At 43.6% G+C, this 12,804-nt stretch overlaps 1 protein-coding gene across 1 annotated transcript; it reads right to left on the bottom strand.

The window, feature by feature from the left end:
• Window positions 1-3,701: 3,701 nt before the first annotated feature.
• Window positions 3,702-12,499, bottom strand: papss1 (3'-phosphoadenosine 5'-phosphosulfate synthase 1). The gene is made up of 12 exons (XM_003972393.3): window positions 12,251-12,499; window positions 11,690-11,804; window positions 11,367-11,602; window positions 11,042-11,180; window positions 10,681-10,799; window positions 10,241-10,354; window positions 10,045-10,156; window positions 8,741-8,946; window positions 7,389-7,524; window positions 6,808-7,076; window positions 5,986-6,215; window positions 3,702-4,639 (listed from the first exon to the last, which is right to left on the bottom strand). Exons 1-12 carry the CDS (start codon window positions 12,308-12,310, stop codon window positions 4,501-4,503), a joined length of 1,875 nt encoding a protein of 624 aa, XP_003972442.1. The 5' UTR covers window positions 12,311-12,499; the 3' UTR covers window positions 3,702-4,500.
• Window positions 12,500-12,804: the final 305 nt, after the last annotated feature.

The following is a 12,804-nucleotide window of genomic DNA, read 5'->3' as shown; positions in this document are numbered from 1 at the left end:
TTTGCGCAGGGTCGGATGGAATCCAGAGGAATTACTGGGAATTTGCGATCAAAGCCGGCGCGACGTCCAAGACAAATACAATCACGGTATCGGATAGCAGCGCATCTGATGGCTGGGAGATGGGGGCGGCTTGACGAGGCATGAGTAAGCTCTGTAGCGAGAGGCTGAAACCACATCAGCAGCATGGCAGGCGTAACAGCTGGAAGACAATCACAGACACTTGTTATGTCGTGGCGTGTGAACTCAGAATGAACTGTGGGGTATGAGTTATAACTTGAATATGAGAAGGGTCAACACTAGCTGGACCAGAGGAAATGACCCCATGGAGCTGGGGAGTGTGTGTATGTGTGTGTGAGTGAGTGATCCAGGGCATGGAAAATTCTGAGGAGAAATGTCGATATTCATTTTAGGACCCAAAGAGCAATAAGCGAGCGAGCGCTCGTGTGTTTCCTAGTCGGTTTTATTGTCCTGGCTCGCTCTCACGCTGGAATAGTTGAGCGGACACGTTGTTAATTCGATCACATAAACATTTCGCCTTTCGCTTAAATACGATTTGCTGCCGTGCGATCTGTTCTACATCGAAGCTGGACCTGAATGTGCATTCCTGGCCGATCAAATCAGGAGAGATTCGATGTTCGGCCGCCTGTTTGTCTCTGTCGTAGGTAATAAAATGGCTGCTCCTCCCCAGAGCAGCTTGCCCAAGAGACGTAGAAGGACAAGTTTAAGAATTAAAATCAGACGTATTCGGTCTGCATTTGGAGACGGTGCTGGTGAACAGATGAACACAAGAGAAAATGGATAAAGAAGTTGTCAAACGTGCAATAAAAGAGCACTGAAACTGCGTTTCACCAAAAAAAAATTAAAAACTTGAAATATTAGAATCAAAATCTAAAATATAATAATAGCACCTCAAAAGTATAAATATATGTTTTAGGAGGGCATCTGCACAACTATAGAAATGTACAAAAATGATGAGAATTTAGGGATTAATTGGATGAGGAGAGGGTTTTGCATTCGTTTTGGAGTCTTTATTAGTTTTTTGGATTTGCTGCCATTTCAGTTCTGCTTCTTTCACTCTGACCCGTGCTGTCGGGCCACCTGCTCGGTCGGGGTATCATTTCATGTCAAGAAAACCCCAAATGGCAGTCCGAAATATGGCATAGTAACCGGTAAAATGCCGAGGTACCACTGTACTGTGCATGTAAACAAACGCTGCAAATGGGCACCAGATGCTGACACGAAATCCTTGATTCAGTTTGCGGTGACGTGCGTCTGAACAACAGCGAGTGGCTCCCTCGCTTTTCATCCGCTCTCATCTCGGCCCTCTCTGAGCAGATAAACAACTCTGGAAACCTGGGACGGTTTATTTTAAGATGGCCGTCGCCCACATGAATTAGACAAAACACCTATCCCAACGTTCTAATTACAATTTTCCGCTGTTCTGCGGATAGTTTCGCATGCTTCCTCGTCTATGCTCGGCCTTCCTCCCTGATGTAATCGAGGGATTGGGAGCATTACTGCAGCCAGCCAGCAGAGGGGTGAAGGTGCCCAGGTTAGACAGGCTGGTTCAACGCATTTCTTGAGAAACATTATACATTATTGTACATTTAATGTTATATATTATCACCTCAGATGATGTGGTAGATATCTGACTTTATTCCTGGCTCACATTTCTCTCATGGAATAATCGCAGTGTCCTGGGACTTAGAGGGTTTCTGGCTGAAGAGGAGCCCTGGAGCACCAGTCCAAGGGTCAGTTGTCTTCATCTTCTTCTTCAGAATTATCAGAATTACCGGAAGGTACCCGAGCCAAACATTCCTCTCTCTGCAGTCATCCAAAGTTATGAAACGCTTCCCTTTGATCCACGATCCTGTGCTCGCCATATTGTCTCTTTACACAAAGCCTCTGGCTCATCGGGTGATATTTCTGAAGCTTTATGACATGGGGGGGGGGGGCTGACAACAGAAGAATCAATAGGAAGGATTTATTAGCAGGGGGTTGTTCTTGTAGTTATCACTGTCCTTTGAATCTAATATCAAAGGCTTAAGGAGCGTCTACAACATTAAAGAGAATGATGTGCAATACGATGGCAGCATGATAAATGTGCTATTTTAACTCACCTCTGCCACTATGTTGTGATATTTTCATGCAGTTGAAGGTGAGTTAAAGCCTCTTTTGGCTTTGTTATAGTCAGTTGTGGAGTATATGACATCACGGGATTGTATGGAAAACAATTTTAACAAGTTTAATCAGCTATATTTCACCAAACGCATTTGCTTTTTATTGTCTGGATGCAGCTTTTCTTTCTACTAGAAGACGCGGCTCAATGTCAGCAGTATGTTAACCATATGTCAGCATTTTTATTTTTTTGACCACAGATGGGTTTAAAAAAATAAAAAATAAATCCAGGAGACACGAAGCTGGCAGTCCAGATGACGCTTCCATCCTCATCACAAAGACCCAGACGACAGCATGCCAGATCTCTCTGCCCCGGCCCTGCCATGCGCACACCTCAGCGCCATGGCAGACGACCACGGTTTACCTTGGAGTTTAGCCCGCGTCCCACCACGCGCTGTATTTTGCAAACTAAATCCTGTTTTATCACGACTGGCTTTGAGCGTAAGTCAAACCAGATGAGAGGAAATTGGAGATAAATGCAGCTGGAGTGCGTGTCAGGCCCGACCCGGTCGGTGAATGGCACGGGAACGGCGGCGATGACAGCGTCTCTACGAGACGGCGCGCACATTACGCAGCTCAAGTATAAAGGCGAAAGGCCGCTGTGCAACATTTTTACCGCAAAGTTAATTGTAAAAAAGCACCGAGCTGACCTGGCTGATATATCTGACGGTGCATCATCCGGGTGGGAGCCTGCACACATGCAGAAAAGTTCTGGAGGAGTTTCTTGGCTGCTTTCAGAGCCTTTCTGACTGAATAATTATGAAAATAATGACAAGATTTGCTGATATAAAGGGCGGCCCATTTGTTGACCTCTGACATCCTCTTATTGTATAAATATGAAGAGTCAAGAGAAGAGTTGAGGAAGAGACGCTTCCGTTGGAGCAAGATGCTTTCAAAAGGTACTGATGGTCACATAATCCAAACAGCCAACAGTCCTCTGGACCTATAAAAAAAAAAGAAATAAAAGAACTTCTCATTATTTGATATCAGATTCTGTGTAGGAAAAAAAAGATATTTTGAAGTATTCCAGAGGAATCAGCTTGATTACTTTTTGAGATTGAACACGATCCGGCATCAGAAAAAGTGCTGCCTGCAGGGATCATCGTTACATCTCGCAGTTGGTTTAGATGACCCAGATCCAGGGTACTTCTGACCACTGGCATTTTAAAGGCTGTTAACTTCCACTCTCACTGCATCTGGAATCCAGCTGCAGCTCTCTGCGTCAGCAGCGTGGGTAAATCCGTGTCTGATTAGACCCACCAGAGGCTCCGTCACATTTAATATCCAGCTGATTGATAATATGGCAGGTCACAACATTCAACAGGCCCTTTTTGTATGGACGGAAACATATTTTTGTCCTTTATTTGTTACACTCAGGAAGTTCTGATGACACGAGATCACCCCAACTTCCTAAAGTCCATGAAATTCAGCGTCATCACTTAAAACCAGGTTGAGGGATATTGAACCCTTCACAAGGAAGCTACAGGTGAACAATCACATAAAAAGAAACCCAAACAATTTGCTCTTTTTGCTAAAAACGGTTTATTAGACAAGGAAGATCACAAATCTGATCCCTCGATGGCATCTGTCAATCACGATTACACCGTCCGGCTCTTGAAATAAATCACGATGTGGAAAATGAGAGAAACTCATGAAGGAGAGAGACGTAAATGATGAGAACGTAACAAAAAACCTCACTACCGAAACCACGAACAAAAACAAACATGTAAAAAAGGGCATTATAAATAGCAAGTTTGCATATCCCATTAAAAACAGCAACAATGATGTTACCTTCCTCGACAGCTTCAGTGTAACACTGGACACGCGCATGTGTGTGAGTGCACACATGCTTTAATTCAGACCAGATTTCAAAAGGCACTCGATTCTCACATCAAAAACGTGTGGACACTAAAGTCTGTGCGACTGACACCTTCCAAACATTCAGTAGTGATGCAGATGCACTAACCTCATTATTTAGATGGCGCTAATACTCCTCAATCACATTTCAGTGTTGGTCAACAGCACTTCACAAGCGGACCTTAATGCATCTAAACAGTGTGTGCATGTGTGTGGACAGCGTGGTTAAAACATGAAGTGAATAACACTCATTGGAACAATATTACTTCTTTCTCTTCTAACTACAGAGTAACAAAGGTTTAGTGAAATTATAGTACAGAGTTAAAACAAAACAATACAATTAAAACAACAAAGAGCTTTGTTTCAAACGCAGAGAGAACTGGTCCCAGTATTCCCCATTTCAAAACACAAGTAGAAACCAGGCTATTTCTGTAACCTTTTCCCCATTTAAAAAGGCAAAAACCTTTAAGCCTTCTCCATGGACTGGTAGTATTCCTTCAGGACAGCCCAGGCTGTCGGTGCCATGAAGCCGTCTGGAGGGTTCTCTCCCTCGCGGGCCATCCGTCGCATGCGCGTGCCTGAGATGAAATCATAATCCTGGTGTCTGAAAAAGAAAGCAGGAAAGAAAGAATAAATAGAGTCGCTACCACGACTCCCCTGGAGCGTGGGTGAGTAAAGTGAGAGCAGGGATCACACTCTCTGGCTGGGATTTGTTTATTGGTAGTAACCTTGTGGTAGTTTGGACATGTGTTTGATGCGCTGGTGATCTAATACGACTGTCAGTGTGTGCTAAGTGTGTTAATCCAGGAGGATCCAGATGGGAACATTTCACACATGTGAGCAACAGAACTTTGTCACATTCAGAAAGGCTCTTTTCTGGAATTAAAAAGTTTTCAGTTGTTATTGAGGAGAGATTAGGAGGGAAGATCCAACAGTTGACAGGGTGAGAAATAAGAGTTCTATGCAGGAGAAGGACAGTAGTGTCAAATTAGGAACAGCTTGGTTGTGATATGAGCCAAGGCTATTTACACAGGCAGGCCTTTTCAGCATGCAGACTCCTGCAAATCTTCCTGTCAGCAACATTAAACTGCCAAAAAAGTAATAACAAACAAACAAACAAACGCGGGACGGTTACCACCAAGGGAGGCGTAAAACGAGCAACCACGCAGCTACATTCTATGAAATAAAAAATAAAGCTTTATTCTTGAAAGCGTTCAGAGATGAGCGTGACACATCTTTTGTTTCATGTGATTTTTTTTTTTTTTCATAAAATAAAACTTTTGAAGTCTGGATCACGCCCCCCCCCCCCCCCCTCCCCTCCCCCATTTATGATTAAGAATTCCCCAGATGTGGAAATAAAGGGTGATGTTTAGCAAACAGAGTGATTTTTTTTTTTTTTTTTTTAAACATGGCCATACTTTCAAAGTGCTGGGAGCCTAAACACACGGTTGGTCATAGTTTAAAAACGTTTTTGTTTTTAAAGAAACCTGAATAAAAAGTACTAGATGTTCCTGATGAACAACTTGCTTTGGACCTAATGTTATAAATATGCATCATGGAAAACAAAGCCAACCTTTTGATTAGCCCGGCCATATTTAGTTTTTCAACATTCCTGGCTAAACTCGCAAGTTGTGTAACATAATGGAAGGAGCTGCTTCAAATCTGGGAAAGAAGCTGAAAGATCTCACGATTATTTTTTAATGACTTTAACAGCACTTTAAGAGCAAGAATTCGTCAGGCTGTAATTTTTTTTAGATAGATAATTAAATATCTCTTTTGTTATTTATTCAGTCAACAGTCATTACAAACGAAGAAACAAAAAAAAAATATATTGATTTAATTTGACAGCGTGGCCTGAAACTCAAAACCGCAAGAATATTCCAACACTCTAACAGAGTTAAATGGACCAAAAGAAGAAAAAATTCATGACCATGACAAACCGTGACTCACTTTTTGGGGTCGTAAAAGTCCATCGCTCTTTTGACCTTGTTGTACGCAGCGACTTTGAAGGGCACAATCTCTAGAGTGATGAGCCCCGGCGCCATGGTGAGCACCTTGGCCCCGTGGGTCGGTTCGTACAGGTCCTTTCCGGTCTCGGGGTGCGGCATACCTGCAGGATCGCGGCCCACGATGTAAAAGTTGGCTCCGGCTACCATGCGAGCTCTGCAGTGCCACTGAACCTGCACATGTGCGAGAAAAACCAGGAAACAACACAGGTCCACAGTTTACAGACTGTTTCCAAACCAGGATAATGAAGAGAGATAAAAGAGAAGTTGTATTTTAAATGTTGCAGTCATAAGATCAGCCCAGACTCGTGTTCTGTATGTTATTGAAACAGTAAAGAAAAGTAATGTTACATGCTAAAGCCTGGCTCTCTGAACTCCCAACACAGAACAACAAGTTCAATCAATTATTTAATGAACTAATAAATAATAAACATCAGCCTCCAATGTGCTCTCAATATTCTTAACTGTAAGTCCCATTATCATCATCATAAGTGAATAATTAAAAGCTTGCAAACTGCGCAGCTATGCTCAGTCACACTAAGTGGTTTTTACATATGGCAGGAAACACAAAACCATGCTGTTCAAGACATTATAAATCCCCTCTCCTGCCATTTTTCCCCTCAGGAATTTGCAGACAGCGGCGTGTTTGCAGTCCTCTGCACTGTCAGTATAAAAGAAAGCTTGATCCCTCTTTTCTGGGGGGTATTATTAATAAAAGTAACCTCAAGCGTTTAACCACAAATAAGACATTCCCCATCAGGATCACCTCGGTTGGCCCCGCATACATCATGGGTGAAGGGAAGATGGATATGATGGTCGACGCTGGATTAAGGACGCCCTCTTCCAGCACAGCGGCGTGCTGCTTCATTCGCCAGGGGAGGGGCACGTCGTCGTCCTTGGTCCACCCTCCCAGTGGGTGAAGCAGCAGAACAGGCCTGCGGTAGCCCCGCTCGATCAGACGCCTGTGGGTGTCCTGCATCAGGAGAGCGTGACCGTTGTGGACTGGGTTGCGAAGCTGGAACGCAAATACGGCATCTAAAGAGAAGATGAAAAGACTGTCAAATTGTGAAGAAACGCATCCGAACAACGCAAACAAAAGGCCGCAGTGCATCCAAGCCGAGAGTCAGACCACCGAATCTAAATATACAGGAGGAGGCAATCAGGGCAAGAATCGCGTCACTCCCTGCATCTCCAAAGACTAAACTAAAATAACAAATGTAGTGAAGTGACAGAGTTATCCAGCGAGGGAGAACTTTCTAAACACTCTGACACTGGAGAGTCTGTTTCCCATCACCTCCGCATAAACACGAGGAACCAAACAAGCACCAACAGAAATATGGCTCATACCCGCATTCATCTGTTTGAACTTCTGTTTGAGCTCAGCCGGAGTCAGGCGGTACTGATCCAGCCCGTCATTCCAGTAGATCTTATCCAAGACCTGCAGGTCACCCCCGACCAGCCAGTCGCCACTTTCCATCACCATCTGAAAGACAGACAAGGATGATGGGCTGTTACGGTCTCAGTAAGAACACAGGCGAAGGTGGTATCCTGAAAAACAACATTGAAATCTTCTGTCTGAGAATGTGATCAGAACGATCCAGACAGGACCTGCTGTTCATTTATGTGATCATCTCCACCTTTTTGGTTGTTGCATTCAATAAACTGGACATCAACTTCCTGATAACACTGCTCACTGTCCACGCGCTTGGCAACACACCTCCAGAATTAGGACACAGAAAGCAAGCATTGTAAAAATGGTAAGAGAGAAGAATCCAGAAAAAAATAAAAGGATGCCATTACCATTAGTTTTTGTCTGTTTGAGGAGTAAAACGCACATACAAATCCCATTTCTTATTCTTTAATGATGAAAAACTAGCATCTACCGGGGTTGATCACACTGAGGACACAAAAATAGGGTGTGTTTTGGGATTCAGTGCTCCGACTAAATAAACAGCCATTACACTCCTGTTTCCTAGGAAGGGGCTCCTGTTTGAGTGATGGTCCACTAAACAGGAAACGGGTGAATTAGTGCTGTGTGATGTGAAGCGTGTCCTTTCTGTGCAAAAGAGGACAGGTCAAAGAACCACCAGTACCACCCGTGCAGAAGTGGAACTGACTGCTTACGGATCTGGAAGTTAAAATATACATTTATGCGCTTGTGCACACTCGGGCTTTTTAACAACAGACACAGCAGAACACACAGTGGCAGATGAGAGTGGACGCAGACTGACACAGACTATAGGGGTACAGAACCAGTGCTGCCATTAGAGAATGGTGTTTATGATACCAGACCCTGTCTATATCTTTAAAAAAGCCTAAAATAACAAGAAAGCCAGTAAACCTGCTGTATTTATTGTTAGGTTATAACAAATTCTCGGGAATATTTACATGTCAGCGCAGCCAAAGATTCCGTTGCTTGATGAGCTACCAAATTAAATTTGTAGGACAAATAAATAACACCTGCAGAATGAGCGCTGACTAAGAAGACAAAGTGATTACACTGGGCATCCTGACAGCTGAGACAGGCTCCACTGCTCCTCCGACTCAGACTTTCCATACACAGCTCAGCTCAGAGCGCCGTGTTCTCTCACGACAAGTGGAGGGCGTTTATTACCCCGACACTGATACGGACCATCTGCAGCTGCTCTCTAACGTATCAGCAGCGGCTTTAAAATGGGGACGCGTCACCTCAGGCTCACCTTGATGTAGGGATGGTCTTTGCAGGTGGTGCCCCACTGTCGCGCGCATCGCTCTTCTTTGCGGTGTTCGTAGAACTCCGGGTTGCGCAGGATGGCCACCCGCCTGCCCTCGTAAACCAAGGCCACGGCCGTCACGCCGTCCAAACGCTCTTTGTCTGCGGTAGACACCGGCAGCACCACGGGCACAGACAAGTTGATGACCCCACCTGACACAACAGAGGAGAAAGAGGAGATGATTCCGTGGGTCAGTGATCAATTAGGTGGCAGTAAATAATGAGAAACAACAGTCCAGAACCCTGATTAAAGGTGCAGGGACACTGAAAACACACCCCTGTATCAAGCAGGTTAAAATCAAAGGATAGGTATCAACGGCACAGCACAGTCTTTCTAATTACACTTCAATGTTGTATCCATTTAGGCTAAATGTGGAATATACACTGAAACCACAGGCTTCTGTGAGTCTTCAAGGCTGCAATTTAAGGGCCTCGTGGAGAAATATCCCCCTCAAGTGTGGCCAAGCTCAACCCATCCTTTTTTTTATGATTCATGGTGTTCTGTTCACAGATTTGGGAGATTTTAAACACGTGTGTTACTCTACATCTGAGCAAATGTAGAGGAAACGGAAGGCGGTGAAGATGACTGTGGCTGCCTGGACCCTCACCTCATTCTCACCATCACCATTTAGAACTTCCAGCTGGTTCCAATAAAAACCTGGGAGTGTGTGTCAAATGACTGAGCGAAGGAGTCACGCGGCTCGTTTATTTTTGCACATTATTTGATTAGTCAAACATGCTGCGAGCTTCCCAACCAATTCAGGTGTTTAAGTTAGGGGGGTCAGTTCTTTCACTGCCATTCATTTAGTGTCAACCTCCTGGTAGGAACTAAAATCAACCACATGACAGTCTGAATACATAGCCAACATTGTTATATGCAGTCACCTCAGTGCCCTGGGGTTAGAGCCTTTGTGCCAAAAAAAAAAATGTTCTTGTAATTTTCCTGCATAATTTTGATGGTTATTCAAACTGTGTCCAGAGGATGTATGTCAGCAAATACCATGTGATGTGAAACCACACTTTGTGTTGGAATTGTCTTAATAAGCTTAAATACCTAAAGTGGAATCAAACCAAAAGCCTAAAAATGACATATTTTTGTACCATAAAGGGTGAGCAATGAGTCAAACGTTGCTAAAATGGGAGATTCATTTTATATGAGCTCATCTCCACCTAGTGCTCGTTTGTAAGAATAGCAACAATGACTTTATGTGCTCCGCACTGTTATTTTTAAAATAAAAGTGAATATCCTACCATCGAGCAGGCAGTCAAAGTGAAGACACTGTAAATACTCTCTCTCTCTCATGAAGCCGTTCAGAGGGGTGGCCCAGCCTTCAGCCAGCACTTGCACCCACTGCATGTCTACCTGAAAAATATAGTGGGGGAAATCCAAAGTTAGTTTTGTTTAATTATTTACATTTATAAATAACTGAGAAAAACCACCACGAACCTTTCCAATCTGAACTGCAGGGAGAGTCGCTGCATCAGCCTTGGCCAGATCCAGTTTATTCTCTTGAACGTACAGCTCTTTCACGTCATAAGATGCATCAACAGGAACTATGTCCTGCAGATTTAACATATAAAAAAGGAATTGATTTTTCCAATAGAAAAGATCGAATATTTTGCTGTAATAGAATTTTGTTTTTATCAATTACTGAATTCTAAGTAGAGTATCTGTGGTGATTTATGTAGAAATGGGACATTACTGCCACATAGTGGCCATCCGAGGAATGACAGAACAGTGGTATTTGTTCATGTCTAAATTTTAAGTATAAAGTGTAGGAATCTCATATGGCACACAGAAATTCTAAAACGATGAAAGATATTTAAAATGTGCCTCTTATTCTGAACACAATGCACACTTGTGCTTGAGGCTTTTCTCATCCTCACCCTCTCCTGAAGTAGGTCAACAAGCTGTTGTATGCATTCATTCACACTACAGGAGTCAGTCTTCAGCACCAGCTCTGGAGCTTCTGGCTTCTCATACTCCGAGTCAATTCCAGTAAAACCTAATAATAAGTAAAATATGTAAATTAAAATCCTGGATACCTCCTATATAAACCCTAACCCTAAAGAGTGTTCACCCAGCTCTTGTCGTAACATGCACACACAGATTTCATCGTTCCTTTAAGAACATAAACAAAAATAATATCACTGTACATCAGACAAAATGTTACTGTTGTGGTCACAGCCAAGAGATTTTTGGAGTCCCGTATCACATGCATACAGACAGTATTAACTTTAATCCTACCTCTTATCTCCCCTGCTCTAGCTCTTTTGTACAGTCCCTTCACATCCCTCTGCTCACACACATCCAGTGGAGCGTCGACAAACACTTCAAAGAAAGGCAGGCCAGCAGCCTCGTGGATCTTTCGTGCATTGAGCCGATCCTAAAAATAAGCAAATTTTTAATTAGGACACGTGGTTAGGATGAAATCCAAAGAAAAGCACTTCACCTGATAACCAAAAGTAGGACAATTTCTTCAGACTAACGGTGAGGTCCATCTTATACTTCTAACTGGCGTCATCTGTAATTGTGTAAAGACTGCTGAGAACGTCTTCCAAAGTTCACTCACCCTGCTGTAGGGAGAGATGAAGCTGGCAATGCACACCAGCCCAGCATCAGCAAAAAGTCGGGCCACCTCAGCAATTCGTCTAATGTTCTCTTCACGGTCCTCTGGGCTAAATCCCAGGTTCTTGTTCAGCCCCTGGCGGATATTGTCTCCATCCAGAGTATAGCAGGGGATCCCGTGACAAACCAGATACTCCTCTAATGCCATGCTTACTGTGGTTTTCCCTGCACCTGACAAACCTGAACAAACAAGACAAGTGTCAGTAAACATTATGGAGAATGAGCAGAAGTAGAAGGTAATTTCTCGAATAAAAGCCCAGGTCATACCACTCAGCCAGACAGTGCATCCCCTGAATCCCCCTCTTGTCCCAACAACCTGCCCACGCTTGTTGCGACTGACATGGTGCGCCTGGTAGGTGACATTGGTGGCTCGCTGCATTCCCTGAAATGATACAGATCTTATGTCAAGTCAGCCTTAGGCTCTTAAGAAAACCTTGGATTTAAAGACTATTTCAAAATAATCAACCCTATGTGAACGTAAATGGATGGCAATCGAATGTTTTCTATTACTTGGGTAATAAAAGCAAAACCTAAATATGCAAATAAGTTAATGTCGGCTATTAAACAGCTATTATGTATGTTTGATGCTATATTTTGAGTCGATAAGTGGAGTTTCTAATCAACTATACGTCAATGAACAGAACATTAGCATCTGATCGGTTAGACACAATCGACGCAGCTAACCACCGACAACGTCCTTCTAAAACTAAGATCAGTTAGACTAATCAGTAACACCTTAATAGTGAGTACTTTAGCTCACTGGTGGCTGCTTCGAGACGAAAAGTGAGAAATGGATGCGTTAAAACATGACGAAGTTGCAACACTCACCCAGTTTTCGGCAGCGTTGCTAAGCTTCAGCTTCTTGTGCGAGTTGGTACAGGTCTCCATAGTTAGCAACAGCAGCCGACTCGAGCTTAATATCTAACGAAAATAACGCGTTACCGGGGTGTTTTGGGGTGTGAGCAAAGTCACCCTTCTTATCTTTCTTTTGCAGGCTAGCCTCGATGAATGGAAGCAGCTACGTGTGCCAGAGCGCTGCGGCGCCGCAACCAGGAAGAGCAGTCGGCGACAGCCACGTAACCCCAGAGCGGCGTGACGTCACTTCCGCTTTCCGCGGCGTGCGATGACGTCGCGGCTCTGAGCGTCTTGGCCGCGCGGCCGCTGACGACATATGACTCATATGTGCTCAGAAAGACTCCGATTGAATGACTGTGCACTATACTCATATTTTGTTGTCATGGCTACATAAATTATATTTAAATTAAACCGACCAACGCAAACTACAAAATGTAAAATGATCTATTTGCTCATATTAATTTTAATACACGCAGGCAAATTTTTTACAACTAATAATCCGGCTTTTTATGAGTATAAAAATGCAA

The sequence above is a fragment of the Takifugu rubripes genome, chromosome 17 (genome assembly GCF_901000725.2).
Source record: "Takifugu rubripes chromosome 17, fTakRub1.2, whole genome shotgun sequence".
In the NCBI taxonomy this organism is placed as follows: domain Eukaryota; kingdom Metazoa; phylum Chordata; class Actinopteri; order Tetraodontiformes; family Tetraodontidae; genus Takifugu; species Takifugu rubripes.
Note: the sequence above shows the minus strand (reverse complement) of the source record. Positions and strands in the feature narration are given on the sequence as shown.

Bases quoted from the DNA above. Each gene is read 5' to 3' on its own strand.
- papss1 (XM_003972393.3), bottom strand. From the start codon at position 12,310: ATGGAGACCTGTACCAACTCGCACAAGAAGCTGAAGCTTAGCAACGCT. The intron at 10,355-10,680 runs GTGAGGATGAGA...TTAAATCTGCAG, and splicing joins TTGACCTACTTCAGGAGAGG to GACATAGTTCCTGTTGATGC. The intron at 10,157-10,240 runs GTTCGTGGTGGT...TATATTTTTCAG, and splicing joins CTGCAGTTCAGATTGGAAAG to GTAGACATGCAGTGGGTGCA.